Source organism: Epinephelus fuscoguttatus, linkage group LG13 (assembly GCF_011397635.1).
Source record: "Epinephelus fuscoguttatus linkage group LG13, E.fuscoguttatus.final_Chr_v1".
Taxonomy (NCBI): Eukaryota; Metazoa; Chordata; class Actinopteri; order Perciformes; family Serranidae; genus Epinephelus; species Epinephelus fuscoguttatus.
This window is the reverse complement of record NC_064764.1, coordinates 23,259,483-23,286,789: the sequence shown is the minus strand read 5'-3', so window position 1 is coordinate 23,286,789 and position 27,307 is coordinate 23,259,483. Positions and strand designations below refer to the sequence as shown.

The window sequence follows — 27,307 nt, the reverse complement described above, 5'->3', positions numbered from 1 at the left end:
CCTCCCAGATGGTTATGTTTTGAGTGGAACTAATGTCTTTCCCATCAATACTGGTAATGAGACATGTCTCCTACACTTCCTCACCTTGTAAACTGATGTTGCACGCACAAACCGGTCAGTCTGCAAGAGGGCAACAGAGGACATTTATATTCATGGACCTTCAAAATTCAGTTATTAGCTCATTTGAAAGTAGACTTTATGTTTTTTTTGCTCAATAAACTGGGTGAAAGTTTAATTTAGGTCATTTCTACCTGATGCACAGTGTCACAAATCGCAACACAAAAGAAAACTTGAAAGGACAGTTCAGCCCAAAATTAAAAATAACATTCTCCTTTTACCTGTAGAGATATTCATCAGTCTAGATTGCGTTAGTGGCCTTGTGAGTTGCCGAATGTTGAAGATATCGGCTGTAGAGATGTCTGCCCTGTCTTGGACATAATAGAACTGGATGGTACTTCCAATCCAGTCCCAATCCAATCCAGCTTTATTTCTTAATATAAGCACCTTAAAAACAGCCACAGCTGAAACAAAGTGCTGTACATCAAGAGTAAATAAAATATGAAAACATAGGACATAAAAACAAAAATAACACAATGAATCAAAACAATAAAATACAAGGAGTAAGGAGTAAAAGTGGGTTTTAAGGCGAGTTTTAAAAATGGATAGAGAAGGAGCCTGTCTAACGTGGAGCAGCAGACTGTTCCACAAGTTAGGAGCTACAACAGAAAAGGCTCTGTCCCCTCTGAGCTTCCTCTCAGACTTCGGTACTACCAGGAGCAGCTGGTCAGCTGATCTGAGAGACTGGGAAGGAGTGTAAGGGTGAAGCAGCTCAGAGAGGTAAGGTGGGGCAATACCATTCGAAGATTTAAAAACAAATAAAATAATTTTAAAATTAACTCTAAAATGCACAGGCAGCCAGTGGAGTGAGGCCAGAATGGATGTTATGTGCTCTCTTTTTCCTGCCCCAGTTAAAAGTCATGCAGCGGCATTTTGAACCAGCTGCAGATGAGAGAGAGAAGAGTGGCTGATTCCAGTGTAAAGTGCATTACAGTAGTCCAGCCGAGGCAAAATAAAGGCATGGACTACTGTTTCAAATTGCTGCCTGGCAAGAATGGGTTTGACTTTTGCCAACTGCCTTAAATGATAAAAGCTGGACTTCACGACTGCACTAATTGGACTATCCAGTTTAAAATTACTGTCCATTCTAAAACCCAGATTTGTAACTGTGGGCTTCACATATGGTGTCAAAGGGCCCAAGTCAATGGGGGGGGGAGACTCACAGTATCCACTGGGTCCAAACACCACCACTTCTGTCTTCTTTTCATTAAAATTTAAAAAGTTTAAGGCCATCCAAGCTTTCATGTCATTAAGACATGCGAGAAGTGGTTTTACTGAGAATGCATCCTCCCGCTTTAAAGGTACATAGATCTGACTGTCATCAGCATAAAAATGGAAACAGTTGCCATGTTTTCTAAGAATGGATCCCAGAGGAAGTAAATAAAAAGAAAAAGGCATGGGCCCTAAAATTGAGCCCTGTGGAACCCCACATGACAGGGGAGCAGAGGGGGATTCAAATCCACTGAGGCTTACACACATGGTTTTATCAGCCAGATAAGACCTTAGCCATTCTAGAGCAGTACCATAAATCCCCACTTCCACAGCGTGGGATGTATAAAATGATTATCACGAACATCGAGTATAAACCGTCATTTTTTAAGCCACCGGCATGAGACTTGGTTTGGTGTTTTGGTTTTCTAGCTCTCTCCTATGGCTCTCTCCCTTACTAATTCTTTGGCTTTCTCGCGAGTGAACCCTCAAATGTCCAGTCCTGTTTTTTGAGTCTCTTCGTTCTACAACACTAGCACGCTTCCTTATACGCTGTGATTCGGTTGCCAGGTGTAGTTTAGTAAAAAGAAAATTGTTCCTACGTAGAACTGCCCACAACGTCTGTGGATTATCTTGAGTGATCGGGACGGGATGATTTGCTATCTAGTTCCATTATATTGGAGAGAAGGCAGATATCTCTACGGCCGATATCTCCAACTTTGCAACTCACAACAAAACTATCTAGATTGAGACATACCACTACACGTAAGAGGGAAAATATGTATTTTTGATTTGTAAGTGAACTGTCCTTTTAAGTGGAATTGATTTTTCCTTAGCATGGTCACCATACTGTCCATCAACATGAACTTAGATGTAAAGGTTTGTGAATATAAAGACCTCACACTGCCTCTTTGCAGTCAACACCAAACTGGTTCAACATGGATCAGCCTTTCCTCACTTCAATGTCTTCAGCATCCATAACCATAGAGATCCTTTTTATATGCCACCCTTGAATACAACAATGGTTAAGGAATTGTTTATGGCATATTTATGAGTCTGCTATTGTCAGCTGAAGAGATGAGTGTGGTTGCTTGTCCAGGTTGAACTAGCTGTGTTATAGATGTGATTACAGCACACACTGACTCCTGTTTCTTGTCTCCATGCAAGAAATGTGAAGAAACGGCGATACGACCCCAACGCCACAGCCATTTAACCCAAGGAGAGATGGCAATCGCAGACGGACTCTTCCAAGGCTTCCTTAGTTGGCTACCTGACAGCTGGACTGCACTTATTGCTGCTGATCTTTGGCATTAGATTTACTTGAAAAAGACATAGTGGACATTTTAACAAATTCCATCGTAGTGACGTTAGAAATGCAGCCTTTTCAACTCCACCTCACCCATGTAACAAACCCCTCACACCCTGATCTCTAGAGTGACAGAGCTCCTCTTCCATCCTTTAGTGCCAGTGCACAGGCGTTCAGGCGGAATCCACACCACTCTCTCACCTGGCATGATTATCCGCACAAAAGCGTGCTGCTTGCTGGCCCCCTGGCATGAAGAGCCCTCCCTGCAGGGCTCTGCATGGCTATGAAAGCTACAAATATACTGCAAAAAAAAAAAGAAAACATACAAAGAGAAAAAAAAATTATCTTATGCAGGAGATAACCTCGTTAAAAACCAAACCCAGTGGAGAGCCGGTTGAAGCTCCTATAGTTCACGTTTTAGGTGCTGTAGATGATAAAGGAGGCTGCATCTGAGGACCTGTAAGGGCAGTGCAGACCACATAGTGAATGCACACACACAAAATTGTATATAAATAAGGAGTTCAGGTTTGGAATTAACAGCATATTTTACAAGGACATCAATTGCTTTTGTTTTTTATCTCAGCATGTTGTATAGCGGGTGTTTTTGGCAATGTTATTGATAAAAAAGAAACTGGGCCAAAACTGTAATTACACGCTGCATTCCTGCAATTGGCTGTCAAAGGTTAGATTCAGAGGACAGAGCAGCCGTGGTGGTTGAGGAGAAGCATGTCAGTTCTAGAGGGATTCAGACTGATAACACGTCAGATTAACTTCACAAGATCCACCCCCCTCCCCTCCCCTCCCTCCCGAAGTATCTCAAAAGCCAAAGAACCAATCACCTGAACATATGGATGTTGTTGCACACAGAGCACTTTCCCCTCTGTCTGCAGCCAGTGGTGCCTCTCCTACTGCTGAGGGCATGAAGTCTGTCCATGCAGGCGCTCACCTGTAACCAGCCAGGTCTCACGTAACAGTCCTCATCAACACCCACTATACCGGCTTAACCTTTTGCTCTCATAAACTCTTAGAAATCAAGTTCAGCTCTACTGGTAACGCTGCATGCAATCACTATAGTGGGCTTATAATTCTATATGGGAGTCCCCAAAATCCGCAAGAAAAATATGCTACAAAAGATAGGTGCATGTCAACAACGAAAACATTTAACTTTTATTTACTATGCAAAGAGAGATATTGCACAAACGTATGGGTAATAATGATATCAGTGTAGACATGGAATTTACAAAAACCCTTCTGCTAATCAGCTAATCTTTTGTATTTGGCCACTCCCACGTCTCGTTTCACTTCGCTTCAACGTACTCAAACTATGAATGGACGAATGAAGAAAAAAAAGGCGAATTAATATTTCCAATGAAAAGCGAGAGAGCACCCTTTTACATTTGTGGAACTGAAAATCATTTTTGTGTGTTTTTCATCCGGTCTGATATTTTTAATCTCACACATGCACACACACACACACACACACACACATAAACACGTACACAAAAACACACTGTATGGTGCCTGTACATATCGAGGCCTGAACAGTTTCCTTGTGCAGGGCTATTATTTCCAGTCCAGCTGATAGTTGGTGTGTTCCAGGTGCTGCCATAGCACTGGCATCGTTGTAATCCTTCATGTTACTCATCATCTGGTGTCCCTCTCTCACTGCATCATGTACAGTTGGACCGATGAATAAACTACTGACAAATTTTACCTGAGCGTTTCTGTGTTTTTCCCTCCCAAAATCATCACTGAACTAATTTTACCTTATGTAGTACCTCTGCTATATGAGTGAATGTGACTGAAAATTTAAGACAGCAGCTCAGTGAAGCTGACTGTATGATTAACTTTTATACTCTTAGTTCTTAAAGGTCCAGTGTGTAGGATTTAGGGGGATTTATTGGTAGGAACTATATTTTCTTTAATGTATGATCACCTGAAAATAAGAATCATTGTGTTTTCGTTACCTTAAAATGAGCCATTTAGATCTACATAGAAGCGGGTCCTCATCCACGGAGATCTCCATGTTCACCACCATGTTTCTACAGTAGCCCAGAACAGACAAACCAAACACTGGCTCTAGATACTGCCATTAGATGGGTTCAAAAAAACACCAACTTTCACCCAAGAGAGCAGTGTTCACGTCCCGTAAGATTCTAAAGCCAAACCCTGTTCTTTATTCCTAAACCTAATCATGTTTTTGTTGCCTAAACCCAACCATTTGTGTTTGTTGCTGAAGGAAAGAAAACGTCAATTCGTCGTGGTTGTACTGACGTAGTGTGTTCATTTTGAAAGAGACTGTACGTAAACAGTAAATTTCCTGAGAAAACGGAAGTGTATCTTGAAAGAAGAGAACTTGATAGGTGTCCCAGAACGTCAACAACCAACGCACCTAGGGTATGTAGCACGTCGCATGTGGACGTGAAAAGTCCATGACCAAAACGTTAGTATGTGACGAGGTCGGAGTGAGAATGTGTTGACCATCTGCTACTAGCAGCGTCGGAAAACCACTGATTTGTTACATGAACAGCTTTGATAAGTGTTTTTAGTGGTTTAAATCACCTTATATGTTTGTTTTGGAGAGGAGGAGACCTCTGCAGATAATTCTGCGTACAGTGAAAACCTCCTGAATGTCTGGATTTTAAGTTACAAGAGAAAAAGGTGGGCACACATTAGCATGTGGTGGGCATGCTGCCAGCATGTGGAAGAGCATAGGAGAAACAGTAATTTGTAACATTTAACTGCTTTATTCAGTGTTTTTACCTGTTTTAATCACCTGGTTTGTTCGTTTTGGAGAGGAGGATAATTCTGTTCCTGGTACAAACCTCCTGAACACTGAAAGAATTCTAGCTGGGAGATGTTTTAATTGGTTCCAATGTGCAATCCTCACCACTAGATGCCACCAAATCCCCCTAAGGTTTACACACTTACACACTCTTACACACCTTTAACTTTATAAATTACTGTAAACTTCTATATATATTTGACAGATACATATGATGTTGATGCACTTTATTTTGTTTGACTTAACATGATCACAAAGAGATGCAACAACAACAAAAAAAGGGCAAACCTGTAAATTCTGTGAGGTGGGGGGCTTTTACATGTCTGTGCACAGGGGCCCATTGTCTCATAATCCGCCCATGGTCCTGCTGAGGCACTGCACTGCTTTAAGAAATAATACGACTTTTTGGGAGACAGGCCTATAGCCTAACACTGAAATCACACCAAGCAGGTTCTTTCATGTGTCTCAGGTAGAAAGAAATTCTTTGTAACGTGAGTCATCATGTCACAGGAGTCACAGGACTCTGTTTACTGATCGGCTGTGGGTATTCTCTTGGCAGCTTGCCACAGGCTGCACTACGCCACTGCTTAGTGTATTTTTGGCTTAATGATTCACTTTCTTGCAGAGAGTTAGATGAGAAGATTGATATCAGTCTCATATCTGTCCATGAAACATGAAGCTATGGACAAGACATACTCAGGGCTCAGTGATATTCAGTGGTAGGCTACTGATTTTAACATCTAACTCAAAAAGGTGAATAAGGGATTTCCAAAGATGTCAAACTATCCAGTTAATTGAGTAGCTCAAAACTACAGGATGATAATGCTTTCACGAGATTACAGCTAAGGGAAATGATTGCAAAAGCTAAATGATTAGCTTTAGCTGCCAAGATTGAACCAGGCATTGTTTGTCATCGCATCCCTTAAAAAGTCATATTACAGTAGTATATTCATTTAATATTCATATCGAACTTTAAGTGGTATTAATTACCTAAAACTTCAATTAGTAGCCTGGGCTATTATTTGCTTAAATCACTGAAATCAACAGGCCTATATTTGAGACAGGCCTTTAATTCTTTTTACATAAAAATGTTGTTCAGCAAAGATCAGGAAATATGATTAAATTGTTTATTTGAACCAGTATGAATATTGCTTGTATAAAAATTAGGCTTCGGTTAATATATCAATTATGTTTCACAGCACCCAAATAATAACAGTACCCAGCATACCAGTGCAACACCTCTTTATTCTGTTAAAACAATCTTATGAAAATCACTTTTGATTCATTTAATCTGAGAACCATTACGGACTACAAGAATATGAATAACTTACTGGGTAATCAAGTAAAGGACATTTATCATGTCGGTAATATGGAATGACTTACAGTCTTCTCAGGTGCTCATGTGTTCAGTAAAATGAAATGATGATGTGTAGCATCTCCATATTGGCAAAGGTTTAAACATTTATATTTGTATGTATGATCTAACTTATGTTAGCTTGAGTGGGTAGCCAACAATCTGGTTTTATGCATCCAAAGAACTTATATATAAAAATAAACTGTCTGGCAACCAGACCAGGCCTCTAATTGAGACAGACCTTTATTTGTCAAAATGTGTAGTCACACCGGACTGGGCGTTTAATTGGGGCTAGGCTTTTAATTGAAGTTTTATGGTAACTGTGGTAATGACTATGTAGCACAATGCAGTGTCTTTATTTCACCGATAGTAGCCTACTCTGTGTGTTTGCAGTTTTTGGTGATCATATAGTGCTGAATTATACATTTTGTGATTAAGATGTAGGCTCTCTGTTCCATAAGGGATGAGGGATCTAAGCCTGTTTTGCTGGGTCTGCTACAGTGAAATGTTCTGACCTATGTTGATGGACCTAAAATTTGCCATTTGAAATGGGGAGTTAAAGTGATCTGTTGTTCTACAAAACCTGAAGAAATTATGGCATCAGCTTTGATTAAAGCTGACTTTTATTAGTACAACATAGCAGTATTATAATATAAATATATTATGCATGTGTGCTTTTGTGCATGAGCATTTAAAAGATTCTCATACACATAAATCACAAATTCAACAATTTAATATATTTTTAAATAGAATTCAAGGTTACAGATAAAAAAAGTGCACTAAACATCAGTATGCTTCACCTGTGTAGTGTTATATAGGTGGAGTTGAGTCAGGCAGAGCACACAGTTTTTAGCATTTATGTCTGACATTCACATGAAGACCGTTTACCACTGACTCATGCAGAGAAAGGCTTCTCCTGGGTGATAATGATAAAGATCATAGACATTATATATGATGATCCATGCATGAAATACAACCCCTGTTTCACATGAAAGAAAAACACATAGAATATCACATATTCAAAATCACAACGATGATAAATGCATAAAATGAAATAAATTAGTAAATGGGTGTAAAATAAATAAAAACCACTGAAAACTTAGCTTCAAATCTTAAATACGTATTTTTCCATAATGTTAATGAGCAACAAAATAAAGCCATTTTTTAGAGTTTAACTCTCAAATCTTCATTAATTGATCAATTTTATTTATAAAGCCCAAAATCACAAATAACAATCTGCCTCACAGGGCTTTACAGCATACGACATCCCTCTGTCCTTTGGACCCTCACAGCTGATAAGGAAAAACTCCCCCCAAAAAAAACTTTAACGGGAAAAAAATGGTAGAAACCTCAAGAGGAGCAACTGAGGAGAGATCCCTCTTCCAGGACGGACAGATGTGCAATAGATGCCGTACAGAACAGATCAACAAAATGAATTTGCAGTAATCCATATGACACAATGAGACAGAAGAGAGAGAGATTCCGGACAGACAGTAATGACAGTAGTTTACAACAACATTCATTTAAGTAATAATATAATAATAATTACGGCTATTGTGGTACAATATGTTGTAGGTATATGTTGATATATGATAGTATATGTGACAATAAACATATGTGTATAATAACAGTAGAAGTATGACTAACGATAACAGCAGCAGCAGCAGGAGGCATCTGGCAGGACCACGGCAGCAGCACAACCACACGTCACACCATCCAGGCACCGCTGAAATATAAGTTAACCTGAGAGACAGTGGAGCACAAAGGCTCTGGAGAAGAAGCCAAGTTAGTGACATGCAGTAACAGGACATGAGAGAGAGAGAGACAGAGAGAGAGAGAGAAGGAGAGAAGGTGCTTGGTGTATTACAGGAGGTCCCCTGGCAGACCAGGCCTAAGTCAGCCTAACTAGGGGCTGGTCCAAAACAAGCCTGAGCCAGCCCTAACTATAAGCTTTATCAAAGAGGAAAGTCTTAAGTCTAGTCTTAAATGTGGAGACGGTGTCTGCCTCCCGGACCACAACAGGAAGATGATTCCACAGGAGAGGAGCCTGATAGCTGAAGGCTCTGGCTCCTGATCTACTTTTGGAGACTTTAGGGACCACGAGTAACCCTGCGTTCTCAGAGCGCAGTGTTCTGGTGGGATAATATGGCACTATGAGCTCTCTAAGATATGACGGAGCCTGACCATTTAGAGCTTTGTAAGCTAGGAGAAGGATTTTAAATTCAGTTCTGGATTTTACAGGGAGCCAGTGCAGAGAAGCTAAAACAGGAGAAATGCGATCTCGTTTCTTAGTTCCTGTTAGTACACGTCCCGCTGGAGAGTTTTCAAAGACTTATTAGAGCTACCTGATAATAGGGAGTTACAGTAATCCAGCCCTGAGGTAACAGAAGCGTGGACCAATTTTTCTTCATCTTTTTAGGTCAGGACAGGCCTAATTTTCGCAATATTACGCAGATGAAAAAATGCAGTCCGTGACGTTTGTTTTACATAAGAATTAAAGGACAAATCTTGATCAAATATTACTCTGAGGTTTCTTACAGTAGTGCTAGAGGCCAGAGCAATGCCATCTAGAGAAACTATGTCATCAGATAAAGAGTCTCTGAGTTGTTTGGGGCTGAGAACGATAACTTCAGTTTTGTCTGAATTTAACATCAGGAAATTGTGTTGTTGCGACTTGATCTTGACTCAAAGAACCTCACAACTGTATTCACACACTGATTCTGATTTTGCTCAATCGTTAATCGTTATAAAGTTAGTTTGTTATTTCCTGTATAGACAGTGGGTGCGGTTACATGATGGCTTCTCATTCGGAATGAAATAAATCATTTGAATGAAATCATTCGGAATTAAAGTTTTTCCAGGTAGTTTACATGGGAAATATTCATTCTGAATGAGGGTTGACACGGGAGATCAGTTTAATCGCTCTTTAATCGCCTTTATTCTGGTCTGCACAAGGATTGGGGCAGGGAAGGTTTCTGACTGGAAAGGTCTTCTTTCTCCCTTCTCCTCCTCAACAGACTAAACATTAGCAGAACAAGGTTGTCGTCGTTCTGCTGCTTCAAGAATATAAGCAAAACAAGCCGGAAAAAGGCACTAAGAACGGCATCACCAAGCATCTTGTTATCCAGAATGAGGACTACAGTGTTTTATTCGGGTAAACGTAAACATGTAACTTCCACTCATGTTACTTTCTCCTTTTTTGATCAGCATGAAACTGGTTAAATTATTAGCACAAAAGATAAAATACTCTCTTTTAGAAATATCTATTTTTTGATTAAAAATCGAAGGTACAAGATTGTGTCCATGAGCACGTTGAGGTAGATCTTACCCATGACTCCCAAGGTACTCCAAGCACCCCAGCTGGGGCACGACGACCTTTGGTTTGGAATCACTGATCTATATGACCAAGATGATCAGTGTGGAGAAAAAAAATTCCTGTCTCAGAAATGTTATTCTTTCGTAGCACATCCTCGCTAAACAATAATTTTTCCTTTAATAATAATAATTTGTACCTTTCTGCCACTCTTCCGCTCTGGAAGCATCCTAACAACGCATTTTGTGTTTCAACAAGAATATGAAAATGGTATTCGTTTGAAAGTTATAATTTAGGCCTTGCAGTGGAAATTGTCGTAAAATTTGCTTCTTTGCATCATCAGAAGAATGAATGAGTGAGTAAGAAACCCTCCCAGTACATTTAGTGTTGGCTTCTCACTGAGAAAGTAATTGCATCTGAGATCAGGTATGCATGTGACATTTCAGTAAAAGCATAGAAACGTAACTCTCTGGAACAACCGTTCATGAGTGAGCTTTTTATTACAGGAAGCAGACCCCCCCCCCCCCCCCCCCAACTTTCTGAGGTCAGTTTGCTTATATCTTCTGACGGCTTTTTATCTTTAACTGGAAACTTGCAGCCTGGGTATATATTACGCCCAGTACGCCATACATGATTTGATTCTCTTAATGCAAAGGAATTCAAAGCAACCTGTTGGCTAAGCCTTATATCAGCTTCAGCTGAACTATAGAAAACATTTCTGCACAGAATAAGGACTGTTGATCATTAAGAAGAGTAAGAAAAGACCTCCTCATGGTCAGTACGGAGAGGAGGAATAATTACTGCGACCGTTCCACATGCCTAATGCACATACAGGCATGTAGAGCGGAAACACTTAGTGGAATAATCAATAAATCAACTAGCAGAAAATTAGTCCCAAACTGGTGTGAGACATTTTCAAGCAAAAATGACAAATATTTGTGTGCTTATCAAATGTCAGGACTTGCTTCTCCTCTTTGTCCTACATTAAGTCAATTAAAGATCTTTGGTTTTTATATTGTTGGTCAGATTAAAGAAGCAATTTTAAGACGTCAATTTGGGCTCTGGGCAATCACAACAGGGTGTTTTCTTTTTTTAGTTTTAATAGAACAAATTATTTTGCAATCAATTGAAAAAAAAAGTTAAAGAGTAACTTCAGATTTTTTTTTGTCCGGCTGCAGTGAAATAGGCTGCAAGGTAATCACCTGGGGCAATTCTGTCAATTTGCATCAACTAAAACTGCTTGTTTTGCCACTGACAGTCTCAGTTTGTTATCTTAAGTGTCCGGCAACATTATGAAAAAGACCCCTACAGACATAGATCTTTTTCTCAAACGATAAAATTCTAAACAGCCCCGAAATTGCCTTCACCAAACCCAGCACACTCCATTTAAATAACCACCAATTTTAGCTTTTATAGAGCCAGTGTATTTTCACATCTAACTGGGCGGATTAAAGGTTTATTTCAACCAAACCAGAGTTTATGATTGTTGGAACACTGGAGAAATTAACACAGATAGCTTTTGGAGTTTAGTTTTGTTTTGGCGACTCTGAATGAAGTGTGTTTCAAGAGATAAAATTGCTGTTTATTTAAATGGAGTCTGGAGACTTTAGCAACACATTCTCACTCCGACTTCATCACATATCAACGTTTGGTCATGGACTTTCCTAGGTGCGTTGGTTGTTGAAGTTCTGGGATGCTGTGTCAAGTTCTGCCTGTTACATGGATTGTCTTCTTTCAAAACACACTTCCGTATTCACAGGAAATTTATTGTTCAGTACAGTCTCTTTCAAAAGAAATATACGATGTTGGTAAAACACCACAAATTTATGTTTGTTTTTTTTTGTTTTTTTGCCTTAAACAACTAACACACGTGGTTGGGTTCAGGAAAAAAGAAGAGGGTTTGGGTTCTGCCCAAGCGCCAGATTTCGACGACTTCAGAGTGAGACCGGGTTATTTTAGGGCTGTTTCCAGTTGAACATAAGGATCTTACTATTTAACAAAAGGTCTCTCACTGTAGGGATCCTTTCCATAATGTTGTCGGACACTTATAATAACCATGTGAGCTTGTCAGTGACAAAAACAACCAATTTTAGTAAACGCACCTTGATGGTGCATCAGTGCCATGAGTGGTTACATTGCAGCCTGTTTTGGTGCTACTTGCTGCAGCCCTTTCATTCAGTATTGCACCAATTTCATAATGTTTGTTCCACTTAAACGTTCCTTTTTTTTTGGATATTATGATAGCACGAAGGGAAACTCCCACAGGAGAGACTTTACCAAAAAGTTTTTTACACTCCTGAACTGGAAGTGGATTTAATCCTGATTGACTTGGCTGGTCAGTGTGGAACAAACTCAAGACATGTCCTCTCTTTCACACATGCTCACTTTTATTTTTTCATTTAATTGTAATAATTTGTAAAATTCTAAGAAGCAATTAGTTTTGCACTTTTTCCACAATGCACAGGAAATGTATTAATAAATAATCAGAAAATAATACAATAAAAAAAAAAATCAATCAAACATGATACTAATGACTAAAAAACAAAAAGATGACTCCCTGAACAGGAGGTCCTAATAACAATAATAATAATGGCAGCAAAATATTGTTAAAGATAACATTTAAACTGCAAATAAGGCTGTAAAAATCACTACACAACAAGTAAGGCTGCTGGCAAAGGAGGGAGGGAGACACTGACGTCAAGTAAGACCCAACAGATATTTACCAAACTCCAATCAACACTATAGTCTTGTTAGTCGGCCCAGCTTTGGTGGTGAGTACTTTTTTCATTGCTCCTCTTCATTTAGGCTACTTTATATCATTATTAATTATATATGGTCCTTCATTGCGTTTTCTGTGTAATTATAGGATTAATCTACATGTTTGGATTTGCAGATTAATCCTAAAATTGATTGTGGGGCGAATTATTAGCCTGTAATTAACATTTTTGGACTTGGTATAATACATAGACAAAATATATAGTGCAGATGTAGCCTTCTGAAATGCATTAAGCTTCCACGTTGCATAACCTTAAATGTTATTATCAAAAAATGCATTTGTAATGAGAGAAATGTGTGTTTTCAGTTGCTGCTGCGCTCTTCAAACAGCTACATTTTTAATGAGGCATAATCAATATTGTTAGTAAACTTTAATGATAATCAATAGCAGAAACAGCTGACCCAGCTGCATCCTCTGCAGATGGTCCCAGTGCTCCAGAACATACCTGTGGCCACAGTGTTCGTGCTGAGCTGCATGTGTGCCGTGCAGCTGCAGGGCCAGAAGCCGGCTCAAGTCGACCCCCTGACGGCCCACCGGTCCAACCCGCAGTGCTGGGACTCCTCCTCGGCTCTGCTGCTGGAGATGCGCTCCCCGAGGATCGCTGACACGGTGCCCGCCTTCTGGGACCTGATGGTCTTCCTCAGGTCGTCAGACAACGGTAAACACACGGCGTTGTTCTGGGACCTGGCCAGGGTCTTCTGGGACCTCTATCTGGACTGCGTCCTGTCCAAGAGTCACGGCCTGGGGCGGAGACACGTCACCGCTGTGCACTCCCTCATCACTGACAGTAAGTGTCCATGTTATTCAGCTCTATGTGGGACAGTAGCTCATATGTTACTGCTGTCTAGTTGTCTTTAGTATTATTAGCTATTATTATTTACATGTTTTTGGTCATCATATATCTCAAAATTAATTGTCAGCTAAGTGATCATAACAAAAGGAGAAGTGTGTGAATTTAACTAAGTATATTTACTCAATTACTGCACTTAAGTATCCTTTAATTTTTAAATACTTGTACATTTTATGTTACTTTATGTCTTTACTCCACCACATTCATCTTAAGATTCCTGATTATCAGCAGATAAATAGCACAATATATCAATTATCATCATCAACTAATTAATTATGATATAGCTATAATAGATAAAGCCATCCAGCAGTATCTTAAGTTATTTAAAATACCCCTACTTTTACCAGTTGTATCAGGGGTGTCAGACTCATGTAAGGTCATGGGGTCACATTCAGTCCAAGTTGATCTCAAGCGGACTGGACCAGTTAATTTTTCCAAACAGCCTGAAATGTCTTGAGAAAAAAAAGGTGCAGTTTCAAAAATATGTCTCAGTTTTTCTACATTCAGTCAGTCTGCTACTCACTGTCTATACATGGAGATTTTTCAGTACATTTCCACTCCTGTGTATTAATGCAGACATCACCGGACTAACTAAAGTTTAAGCTATTGAGGAAATACGTTATAGGTTATCTCCTGCCTTACAAACCATTTATAAATCAAAGGTTTTGGCACTGCTTTAGCAATATAGTACCACCTATATTGTTTTAAGACAGAAGTTTGACACAGATTCTTTTATACTGAAGCTGCTGATTGACAATATTTTGCATGATGTTCAATATCTTTAAACATGATCACAACATAATTATTCATTGTTTTTTTTGGGAGAACTGTTTTCCAGTCATGGTGGAAAACCCTCTGAAGCAGCATTTTACATGAAGTAGGCTGTTCACTGTTTAACTTGTTATTGAAATCACACACTACTTTACAAGTGCAGCAATATTAGCTGTGCAAAATCACCCAGTGAGCTGAATCGTACCTTGGGCTGTATGTTTGACACCCCTGTCCTACATTATTCTAAAATGAGTACTCCTACATTTAAATGATAACTTATGTTACTTATTTTACATAACCAGATGAATAATATAAAATGTAACCAGCAAATTACAAAAATCATGTATAGATTAAAACTTTAACAATTCCTGGAGGAAACCAGAACATATAGCCTAAAGTGGTTAAAATCCACCCTTACTATCTGCAGCACTGAAATAATGTAAACTACATATTAATGGACAAATAATTATAATCCAATAATGTAATATACATTATTCTGAAATGGGCCACTGTATAATGAATAAAATGCCTTTATTGTCATTACATATGGTGCAGCGTAATTAAAGTGCCACATCTGATCAGTGCAAAGTAACATATCCATACCCACACACACACACACACACACTTAAGAAGCAACATATAAAATCACACATCTACTAAAAACTACTTAATGAATATTTAAAGTTGTTAAAAAATGTAATGCCCAAATGCACTGTGGTAAAATATTGCACCTATTAGCTTATGTGGTGGTTCAGCTTAGCAGCATTCACAGTTCTAATGGCCCAGGGGAAGAGGCTGCGTTTGATCCTGTTAGTGCGACTTTTACGGCTTCCATAGCACCTTCCAGATTGCAACAGTGCTAAGAGTTTATTTCTGGGATGGAAAATGTCCTTGATGATCCTGAGGCACAGAGAGCTGGAGATGTCCTGGGGTGGGGACTACTTTTACATTTGATACAGAAGGTTTTAATGCATGATTTTTACTTTAAATAGAGTATTAGATCTGAGCACTTCTTTAACCTCTGAAGGACGAGTTACACCTGGTGAAAAAAATGTATAATTATGCTGCAGCTTGCTCAGAGATTATCTGATAATGGGGTGCACATTTAAACACGCAGGATCCAGGAGGCTGTTTCAACATTTTATTGCAGATAGGGTAGTTGAACACTTCAGTGGTGGTTGTCGCGTGATTTTTTTTCCAAAACAAGGAATATTAAAAGAAAATGTTACTGCTCTACATAATGCTAAACAACAATACTAATGAAAATTCTAATAGTAAATTAGATATAATTCAACTTACATCATTAACGCAGCCGTTACGGTGTTACTCCTTTTCTTCTTTTGGTAACAGTTTAAATTCGGGAATCTTAGAACAAACCAGCACAAAACAATCTGTTAACTCCATATGCACTCACATCAATCCTCTTTTTATACCTGACATGTTTGGAGGGAAAAAGGAGAGTCACAGGCCTGATGGGTTGAGTTTTATAATCTTGCTTTTGCCTCACTCATTTGCATGCTGTACACCTTATTACACTTTGTCTGTGTGTGTGTGTGTGTGTGTGTGTGTGTGTGTGTGTGTGTGTGTGTGTGTGTGTCCTTTCTAGAGTCCTTCAGATTCAACAGCTCAGGAGCAAACTCCCAGGCGTGGCTCAGTGTCAGAGTGAGACGCAGAGGACACATCAAGACCCTGAAGACGGAACCCAAGTCAAAGTCACATCACCACAAATAATTCTTATTCTTGTTATTTTTCCAGGATTGTTGATATTTTCTCCCCCAATGAAAAAATAAAATATTTCAACAGCGGGCTTTGTTGTCATACTTTATGACCTGACAGTAAGGTGTGCTGATAAATAAAAAAGAACGGACACCTTGAAGTGTGTCATTACTTTATCTGACAAACACTACCCACAGAATTTAAAGAAATATCTATTTTCAAAGTTTGTCAGCAGTTTGTTTAATCCTTTCACCCCAGTAATAGTGCATGAAGAATTGTAGCAATGGTTACTTTCAGTCTAATACACCTTACACAGTGATTCAATACACATTTGAACTATAATTTATGTGCCTTTATATTTTACTTTTGCTACCATGTGTTCCTTTTTTACATAAGTCCCAATCAAAGTAATGTTTGAGGCTATGTAATGATGTTTGTTTATTTTAATTATAATAAAGGAATGCATCATGGCTGCAGGTTGTATATTCTTCGCTATTCAAATACACTATGACTCAGCAAATTTCCTAAAAATAACTAACAAAGCTTGTATTTTTTGGTTTTTAATGATCAAATTATCAAAAAAGAAAAAGTTGAATTAAGCTGTTTTGATGACGTGATGGTTTTGTGTCAGTCTGGCTGGTCAGGAAGCAAGAAAACTAGAATTTTATCTTTCATAATTCCATCAGTCAAGAAGCAGGAGATCCACTTCCTGTAGTCATATCCAAATAAGGGCATGTCCGTCACACAGGTGGATGTCTGCGCTCCGACAGCACGAGCCAGTAGCAGCCGCTGGGAGCTCCGTGACTGCTGACTGGTTGTGTGTCACGCGGTCACGCTACACGCTCCTCTTTTTACTTTCGATTTCTACTTCCTCCTACTGTGGTCTTGTTATGAAAGCCCTGAGCTGCGGGGTCTGTGAACTTGTTGTTAAATATCCTCAACATATGTCAGCCTGTGTTTATGAGTAGTTAGATAACCGCCTGCAGTACTTTATTATGCTGAGGTGAACTAATATCCTGCTCGGTCAGACCTTCTGAGAACTCCACACAGGTAACACTGCGCAACACGTTTTCATAGTGGGTCAGATAAATGTGCTGTGATGGTTAAATCGTGCTTAAAATGTAATTCAGGCTGTTGTGATTGTGCTAACGTTACTGTTCAAGATAGTTTCCTGCCTTTAATGACAGTTGTTTTCCTGTTGTCTCTAAACAGCTTGACTCTCTAACTTCTTAACATGCCACCCCCTCACACACACATACATACACATAAACAAACACACACACGCATACACGCATATGCACATAGGTACCAAAACCAGTTGCAACATATAGAGAAGTTGGCTGAGGGCTCAAAGAGGGATGCACCGATTTGACTTTTTCAGTCCCTGTAATGACACAACAAGCCCAGATACTTGAGCTTTGTGTAATGGCAGATACCGAGTTTAGGCTGTCTCTAGAGGCCAGTCAATCCCCTTTTTACAGCTGTTTACAGCCAAACATCTCTATAGCTAAGCAAGCTTTTATGAAGGCTTAAAGTTATGTATATTTAAGAGCAGGCCAATTTGAGTGACAAGCTGTCCACAGATGCCCTGGCTTCTGAGTCAAATCCACCCTGAACTCCTCCATAGCTCAGGCCTCTCGTCCAAATATGGTCACTTTTGGCTCTAAAATGCCAAGATGGCGACGGCTGAAACTTGAGGCCTCAAAATGGTAGTCCACAAACCAATGGGTGACGTCACTGTGGTTACGTCCATTTTTTCGACAGTCTGTGGTATTAAGTGGCAAAAAAAAAAGGGGCAATATGGAAAGTATAAGTTGAGCTAATTTCCTATAGCGCTTAAATAATTGCACTTAGGTATATTTCATTACTGTGATTAATGTCACATTACTTACTTCACATGATTTTTTACAGGGGATTCATGATAATCATTACACAATTGTCCTGTTCCAGTTTGTTGTTGGTCACATTGAGCTTGTTCTCTGCACTTTCTAGTGGCAAAATGTGACCCTTTAATGTGGCAGCTACAGGAAGCAGGTGTTTACAAAGTGCTTTTCAGCCACACTCATCTGACGACAATCTGTCTGTTTCTACTGGCATCATCTGTCCTGCTGTCGTACTGTCTGTATATATTAGTTAGTTCACTGGTTCCAACCTGAGTGTCGCAACCCAGACTAGGGATAGCCAGAGCTTCACGGGGGTCCTGAGGTCCTCTTGACTCTAAGGGGTGTAAGAAAACTTTTATAGTAGGCCTGTATGTCAGTATTTAATTCATGTCTGTGAAGAAAACTAAATGGAATTTTAAAGGTGATGTCAGGTCTTCATACTGTTAACTGTCAGGACAACATATGTGACTACAGTGAAACCAGACATATGACTGAATCTGTCCTGTATCTCTTTTTAAGCGCACAGAATGGATTTCCAGAGGCTGCTGTTAGAAGTAGGGAAGGCCCTGAGCAAGGACGAGGTGAAAGCTTTAGCGTTCCTTTGCACTGACCTCCTGGGCCAAAACCCGACCTCAGTGGAGTTGGCCAGTCACCTCTTCTCTCGCCTGGGGGATCAAGACCACCTCTCTGCTGAGCAGCCACACCTGCTGACTGAGCTTCTCCTCATCATCCAACGCACCCGTCTGATCCGTGACCTGGGGCTCTCTGACCGACCAACCACAAGCCTCATCTCTCCTTACAGGTGGAGTCCCAATGTTTTACTGATTTTGATCTAAAATACTCATGGGTTTTTGTATGAGAAAGTTTGTGAGTTTGTAGAAAACAGTTGTAGCTGCAAAAACACATTTAAGGATGTTGGGAACAAATTAATGCACAGATTTTATCAACAGTGATACCTTACAGCAACTATTTTGGCAACATTAAGTTCAGATTCAAAGCTGAAATCACAGACACACACTGCAGGAATTCATACTTTTCACAGTAGAAAAAGATCCTGTATCAGAGGTGCATCCTGATTGCTAAATGCATCCGGTGACTTCAGAATAGTAAAGTACTGTAGTGACCTATGTCGAGTCAAGCATGGGGCCTCCCTCAACAACCCTGAACAGTTTTACTGACTTTTTAATGACTTTTTCTTGCAGGAAGCTGCTCTACAACCTGTCTGAGGAGATTACTGATGATGACTTGAAACAAGTGAAGTTCTTGCTTGCCAAAATGCTGCCGCGTAGGAAACTGGAGGAAAATGTTGTAAGTGCATCTTCAGAGATGTTTGAAACTCATAAGTTAGATGTTGTCTAGGCAAACAGCCATAGTCACAAACTTACAGTTATATCTCATAGAGCGTCACAACATGTTTAATCGTACTTTAAAAATTATTTATCAGGTTAATGATTTTGCTTAATTGCAGTAGCCCATGCATCATATGACCTTTTGTTAAAACAAAGTGTAACTGTAGCTGCTTAACTTTTCAGACTACCCTGGAGGTCTTCCTGGAGATGGAGCACATGGACCTCATCAATGACACTAATCTAAACTTGCTGGAGACCATAATTAAGTCAGTGTGTCCCATGCTGAAAGAAATGATCAGCCAGTTTAAAGCACAGCAGGGTAAGCTACAGAAAATTCTCTTTGCAAAACGATGTAACGATGAATGCTGAAATAAGGACACTAAAGCAGACACTGGAGACAGCAGGTTTACTCTCAGATAGTTTACCTCAGAACTCAGAGTGGTGAGGTGAAGACAGCAGCACAGGAAACAGAAGGGCCTCCAGAGGTACTTCAGGGGACATTGCATTGACTAAAGCCTCTTTTCCACCGGACAAAAAACCCCACTTACACCCACTAACATCTGGCTTTAATGTTTGATGGGAAATGTTGCAGTCTTCATTCATTCCTGGGACAAATGACTCTGCAGTTGTCACGGATATTTATTGGCTCCAGCCCTGATTGGCAGGGATGGAAACACAGCAACCAGGTGGACACGCTAATTTTTTAGGGCTGAAGTCAACCAAAGAAAGTCTTGGTCGACTAAAGTCGCACATAATCTTTAGCCGTGGGGGGAAAAAAAATCTGCACGTTATTTTTACTTCTGCGGTGGTGTATCTGTGTCACTCTGCAGTTACACCTCCAAAACGCTAGTCGACGGTGGAGGACTGTGTTAGGTGCTGTAAAGTTTAGTTCAAATCAAACTTTATGTACATAGCTGATTCAAAACACACATTAAATATGGCTTAATAGAGACAATTTCAAACACAAATACGCAAATCAGCTTCACTATAAATCGCAGAACCGACAGACAAACACTTGTCTTTATCTGGACACATTTCCCCCACCAATACAACATGCTAAAGTTATTAGCACAAGTCTAACGGCATTTTACATTGTATAAATTAGCCTAGCGTCGAGCGATCTTTTCCTCTTCTCATATAAAACCAGGGACAACAGCAACATGTAACAAAGGTAACGGCACATGACTTGGCTCCATTACAACTCACAACATTCACTGACAAACAACTGTCTTATACTAAACACGTTTTCCAAACAAATACAACATGCTAATGTTATTAGCACCAGCCTATGACATTTTACATGGTATACATTAGCCTAGCGACGAGCAGAGATTTCCTCTGCTCATATGAAGCCAGGATAAATCCCGAAGTATAAATCCCTGAAGGATAAATCACACACACAACTTAAAATGTTATTTTAGTGGAGGCTTTACTGTCTTCACAATTTATTGTTTCTTATCTGTGAGATACAAGTAAATACAAGCTTCGTTTCCACTGAGAGAAAGGGTGTCGGAAACAGACAGGAGGTCTGCGTCACCGCGACGCTGAGCGTTAGGGTGGGCGAGTTCAACTTTCTGTCATTTTCACAGGTAACTTAGCCTGTTGAAAGCTGTTGACGTAGCACTTTTCTCCTTATGAAAGTAACACGGCGATTATTCGACTAACGAGAATTTGGCCGGACAAGAGCATAGTGACGAAATAATCGACTAGTCGACCAGGAGACTACAGCCCTATAATTTTTTCCCCTTTTTTCCGGTGTGACCGACAGTAACTTCTTCTCATCTCAGCTACAAAAGTTCATCCGTCTGTCTGAGAAGCGCTTTAACATCGTTCCAAATTTGTCAGCACTGAGTTTGAAAGAGAAACTGAATAAGTTACAGATATTAAACAAAGTAACCACCATAACAATTACACTGACTCTCATGCTGCTCTCTGTTGTTTACTGATGTCAAACATGACACATAAAATTGTTTTTGTTCCAATGCTTCGTGCAAAGTAGCAATAGAAATACTGCATGAAAAGCAAGCAAGAAAAAATAAACAAAGGCATACACATCTGCTGGCAATGAGAAAGGAGTCTGTCGCTTTTATTTAGCAAGTTTTCCTGCATTTAAAAAACCTGCACCTATATATATATACTTAATTTGGGTGGAATACATTAATTCCCTGAAGACTTAACCATAACCACTACGTACCTAACCCCAACCTGTATCCTAATCTTAACCCTAAACAAAGTCTTGACACTGCAATTTAATTATTTACATTGTGGGGATTTGTGTTTTGTCCTCACAAGACAATGAGTCCCCACAATGTCAGTGTGTGAGCAGATTTATGTCCCACAACATGTACACATTTTCACAAACACACATACACATATAGACCAGAAGGAGGAAGCTGGGATTGAAGTAGAGGGCGAAAGAGATGAGAAGAGATGATGATGCCGTAACAGTTAATCTTACTTCATATAATTGTTATTTCACTTCCGTCTAATATTTGCACACATTGTTATTGCTTTACTTGTGTCTTTTTTACCTGCAGTAACTCACACTGGCCCTATTGCTGAGGAAACCAGCCGACCAAGGTCTGTGTCGTACTCTTTTGATCCAAGCCAGGTACGCTCCCTCTGAGTTTCACTGACACATTTCTACCCTGATATTAAAGCCACACACCATGTGACGCCAGCCACTTGCTGGAACGTCTTTTTTTTTTTGTCTGTGTTCTTTATCAGGACCCTCAGCCTTTAGATCCTGAGAGGACTGCCTCACGTGAACTGACAGGTAAAAAGACGTTTTAAGATCATTTAGCATCACAGCTGTACATTTATCTGGATTTCAAATAGCTAAATAAATTATCCATAATGTATTTGCTTGTAGGAAAGCAATCAATCTAGAAGAGTAGGTGTAAATATACAGTTGTTATCAAATGATATATGTGTATTGTGAAAGCCCATATTTAAATCCACCACCTAACTAATCTTTTCATTGTAATTTTTTTTTCTCTGCTTAATGCGATAGTGTCCCATAATTATGACACACTAGATTATAAAACAAGCAAAAAAACTTCCTTTCAGATGACAGAAGTTGGCATCCATACTTACTTTCGATATCGTCATTTTTCCTGCTCTCAGTCATGTCTAATTATAATGCTCTAAAATGTCACATTGCACTCACACTGAACATTATGTTGTATTTTTAACCACTGTTGAGAATGACAATCCTAATTAGCTTTTTCATTCTTCTCTGAAGAAATGTTGCCTGAGGTGAGAATCTATCATTAAAACTCATATGACAAATAAATGGTGATATTTCTTTGTGTATTTAACGACAATTTCTTATTTGACCCACACAGCCGAGCATGAATATGTCCAACACCTCTATGGGTGAGTCTTGCGTTGGGTTGGTTGTCTCACACCTTAAACCTGTTTTTAAGTGCAGTGGACGGATTTATTCTGAATCCTCTTGTTTCACTTCCCCAGATGTGCCAAATGCGTTTCAGGGTGGAGATGAGTGTGAGGGCCTGTCACACACACTGAGTGGTTTGAATACTCAAACAGTAAGCTGCCCCCCCTTGAAAGGTCATAGTAAGTAGTTTTTGTGCTAAGCCATCGGTTAAATGACGTGTCAGACATTTGATTTTTTGAATACATTTTTTTCTTTTCATCTTAAAATGTATTGCCTCTCAACCCTGCAATCGTCTGTCCCATAGTGAGAATTGATGTTGTGGAAATGCCGTCTCAAGTAAACAAGGCCTCCCCTGAAAAGCAGACGCCTCAGATTACAAACACAAACACTGAGGTGTGTGATGTATTATTTCTTCTACATGTGTATGGGCTTAAGTAAGGAGTAATGTTATGCTGTTTGTGCTAACTTAAAGGAGCTGTGTGTAAGATTTAGGGGGATTTAGTGGCATCTAGTGGTAGAAATTTGAGATTGCAACCTGCTCAAACTTCTCCTGGTTAGAATTCCTTCTGTGTCATGAAGTTTTTACCGTCTCTTCACCTCCAAAACAAGCGGACCAGCGATCTCATTTATGAAACTGTGCGTAGGATCCACGCTAAAAATATACGTACGAACAAAAGCAAAAAATGTCATGCGCCAAAGGTATTGGACAATATCTACAATCAGGCCTCCACCTCACTGTCTGTGTTTCAGATTTCCCGTCTCCAAAACATTTGTATTGGTTTGCATGGGTTAAAGTTTGTCCCATCAAGTCTATTTGGCAGTGCTTGTTTCAGAGGGGCTGCTAACTATGATGGCTAGTGCAAAAATGCAAATGCACCAATGGCCCTATATAGAGTCAGTGCTTGGTTTGTCTTTTCTGGGCTACTGTAGAAACATTTCGGTGCAACATGGCGGACTCTGTAGAGGAGGACCTGCTCCCTATCTAGGTATAAAATGCTCATTCTAAGGTAACTGAAACACGATTCTTATTACAGGTGATTATACAATGAAGAAAACATACTCATTATATTCAATTTCTGCCAATAATTCCCCTTAAATCCTACACACTGGACCTTAAAGTTATTGAATGTGTAACTTGTGGCAAAATGAAAAGTAGATTATTGTCGTCAAAGTGCAAGTATTACAATAAATCCTGTCCTTGGTTTCTGATTCATCTTTGTAGGATTTAGGAACATATCCCATGACTGCATCAAAGAGAGGTGTCTGCTTGATAATTAACAACTACGACTTCTCTAACTCCATACAAAGTCTCGGGAAGCGGGAGGGGACCATGCTTGATGAAGGTATGTTTAATTATTTTGGGAGGCTCAAATTAAAACTGGTGCATGTTTTTCATCCCTGCTATTTAGGCATGCATGTGGTATTTAAAGTCATCTGTGTGTCTTCCAGAGTGTCTGCACAAAGTGTTTAAGTGGCTCGGCTTTGAGGTAGAGATACAGAGGGACTGTAAGAGGGAGCAGTTGCTGTCTACGATGCGGGAGCTCGGCAGCAGAAACCACAGTCAGATGGACTGTCTAGTGTGCTGCATCCTCAGCCACGGCAAGGAGGGAAGTGTGTACGGTGTCGACGGCTACACTGTCAAGATCAAGGATCTGAAGGAATCTGTCAATGCACTGAGGTGCGTCTCTTTGGCAGAAAAACCCAAGATGTTTTTCATCCAGGCCTGCCAGGGCACCAGCGAGCAGAGGGCTGTCCACATCGAGGCTGATGGTCCTGCACGCACTTCTGTTTGCAGCGATGCTGTTAAAGCCAACGAGTCCATCCCATGTGATGCAGATTTCCTGCTGGGAATGGCCACCGTTCCTTCTTATGTGTCTTTCAGAGAGAGGAGTAATGGCGCATGGTTTATTCAGTCATTGTGCCAAAACCTTGTCAAGATGGTGCCAAGGTTAGTGAAACAAAATATCAGATATTGTTGGATGATTTCAGTGGTGGGAAGTAAATTTATTCAAGTACTATTCAAGTACAAATTTTCAGTCTATTTTATGCGGTTACCAGTGCTCATTTTATGCTTCTAATCCACTACATTTTAGTAGGAAATATTGTGCTCTACTATATCCATCTGACAGATTTCAAGTACAACACATATGGCCAGTTTATAAAATGTAATGCAGTATGTGAAATAGTTCAAATTGGCTCCAGCTCGACCAACTACAGAATTAAAGTAACGCTTAGATATTAAAGAAATACTTTACCTACAAAATGACTGTTTGTTTGTGAAGACAATTTCGTTATTGCTCACAAACTCTCACACAAGTCATGCAGTATAATCCAAATCTCAATTATCCAACTGCATGCTCAGCACCATTCTCATTAGGAAATCACTGAATACTGCTGCTTTGTCAGTGATGTTGGCGTCAGATACTGACGCACAGAGGCACGTTTCACAACGTTATGATACACACCAAGCAGCAGCAGTTGTTGACACAGCGGGTGACAACCAAACTCATCAAATACTTTTGATTTATCAGTAGATGTCTCCGTGAGATACCAACGCACAAAGGCACCTTTTGCAGCATTATCCTCTTAAGACCCTGAATCCTCAAAAGAGAACATCACATTTTGGGCTTACTTGACCTTCTACTTCATTTTGTTTAACTTAGGCGTGTTGTCCTTATTCATGGACACTTTTTTGTGCAATCTACTGGCCCTGGCAGGGTGCCGAGAAGACGATCTAACTCAACTGTCTAGAGGAAGTAAAAGTCTTAGCAAGGTTTCCATCAGTGAACATGGGGAAAGATAATTTACACAATACACTAATCCATGTAAAAACAAGATGGCAGCCATCTCTGCCAAGTCAGTCTGCAACCACTCTTGACACAAAAGTGGACAAGGTCCAAAACCTGATCACGTTTTATGGTTGAAACTTGTTTATTTATGATTAACTAGTCCATACCCATTGGTAGCTTTGTCACCTTCTACCTATGCCAATCCTCAATGCCTATGTGCAGTTTAACATAGATTGACCATGTCAGTGAGTAGAAAAACGTGGGACAGACAGAATGACTGACTGACAGAATGACACACTGACAGTTTGCGTGATTATGTACAGCATACCATACCATGACTTAGTCGTACCAAAAATTAGAAAAAACAACAAACACTTGGCCACAGGGGGAGCCACAGCGATCGGTCGCATTTTAGCCATTTTTAAGCATTTTTCTGTTGTTATAGTGCCACCCAGTTGCCAATTAGAGCTATTATTGCTACTTTTATTTGAAGAAAATTATTTAAGTACTTCTCTACCTCTAATTGTAGTTTCCTCTGTGATATGTGATAGTTTGAAATTGGTGAATAACTAATTATAAGTGGCTTTTGTAGTTTTTCAGTTCACTATCTGACAGTATCTTTTCTTCCCCAGGGGTTGTGACCTTGTGTCCATCCTGACCAAAGTGAATGCAGATGTTAGCCTGAAGACAGATTCCTACGGTGTCAAAAAGCAGATGCCTCAACCAGCTTTTTCACTCAGGAAGAAGGTGGTCTTTCCCATCCCCAAAGCTCCTCCCCCCAGCCTGTCGCAGTGATGACAACAATATGACCCCTGTTTGATCCACTCATTCATCAGAGACTCATCTCTGTGTTTATGTCAGACATCCTTTTTTCATCCATTTTAAATCTGCTGGATTTCAACTGTATTTTCATGACGATATCTGGAATAGCTCCGTTCATCTGAGATGTGGTTTACTGTCAGTCATGTAAAAGGTTGGAAGTAGATAAATTTGTCAGAATATTTAATTTTTATACCAGGTATGATACGTACAGTTCAACTCCATTCCTCTACTTAAAGCAATACATTTTTATGAGACGTTTAATGTTGAATTTTAATGAATTTGTTGAGCTACAGCAGTCATGCACATCAGCCCAGGACTAAATACAATATGCATCTCTTTATCTTCTTTCTATTATGTGTTATTTAAATGTATCTTTGGACATGGTTATTGAACAGACATGATTAACCAAATATTTCTGGTACAAGCACTGTGTAGGCAAGTGTCCTCTCCCAAATATGATTGTATTTTTGCCACCACTCACTTCATTTGATTTTATACATGCAGTTATTATACATCAGAAATCTATGAAGCAGTTGAATTTTCTATCAGTGAGACAATAAATTTTATACACCCGCCATTGTGGAAATATGTTGTAATTTATATTTCTTGTGATTGTTTATATGCATGTTACTCAAACCTTTAAAAAAAAAAAGCTCTGCGACAGTCTATCACATTCACAACTTTCCAAGTCTTCACTGCTGCTTTTAAGGAACACCGTGACATCACAATGCCACAAATTTGCTTCAAAGAAAAAATGTAGATCTACCAAATAGTTCTGACAGAAATAATGCATTAATTGAGTATTTAATGCTTGACAATGTATCTCCAGCAATTAAACAAAAACACCATTATTCACAATTTTCTATT

General features: G+C 39.6%; 3 protein-coding genes across 5 annotated transcripts in view; all 3 read left to right on the top strand.

The window, feature by feature from the left end:
- Positions 1–4,332, top strand: part of LOC125899835 (disintegrin and metalloproteinase domain-containing protein 23) — a 35,097-nt gene extending 30,765 nt beyond the window's left edge. For all 3 annotated transcript variants that reach the window (XM_049594409.1, XM_049594411.1, XM_049594408.1), the window contains one exon: positions 2,494–4,332. In XM_049594409.1, the coding sequence (XP_049450366.1) occupies positions 2,494–2,539 (46 nt within the window). In that variant the 3' untranslated portion in view covers positions 2,540–4,332. The remainder of the gene's footprint in view (positions 1–2,493) is intronic.
- Positions 4,333–13,280: 8,948 nt separating this feature from the next.
- LOC125899222 (protein FAM237A-like) lies at positions 13,281–14,312 on the top strand. Its single transcript, XM_049593324.1, has 2 exons — positions 13,281–13,647; positions 14,287–14,312. Exons 1-2 carry the CDS (start codon positions 13,281–13,283, stop codon positions 14,310–14,312), a joined length of 393 nt encoding a protein of 130 aa, XP_049449281.1.
- Positions 14,313–17,027: 2,715 nt separating this feature from the next.
- Positions 17,028–27,292, top strand: casp10 (caspase 10, apoptosis-related cysteine peptidase). The gene is made up of 13 exons (XM_049594603.1): positions 17,028–17,247; positions 18,600–18,882; positions 19,283–19,388; positions 19,613–19,748; positions 21,967–22,040; positions 22,157–22,205; positions 22,674–22,687; positions 22,777–22,807; positions 22,904–23,008; positions 23,134–23,222; positions 24,052–24,172; positions 24,279–24,777; positions 26,251–27,292. Exons 2-13 carry the CDS (start codon positions 18,608–18,610, stop codon positions 26,411–26,413), a joined length of 1,662 nt encoding a protein of 553 aa, XP_049450560.1. The 5' UTR covers positions 17,028–17,247; positions 18,600–18,607; the 3' UTR covers positions 26,414–27,292.
- Positions 27,293–27,307: the final 15 nt, after the last annotated feature.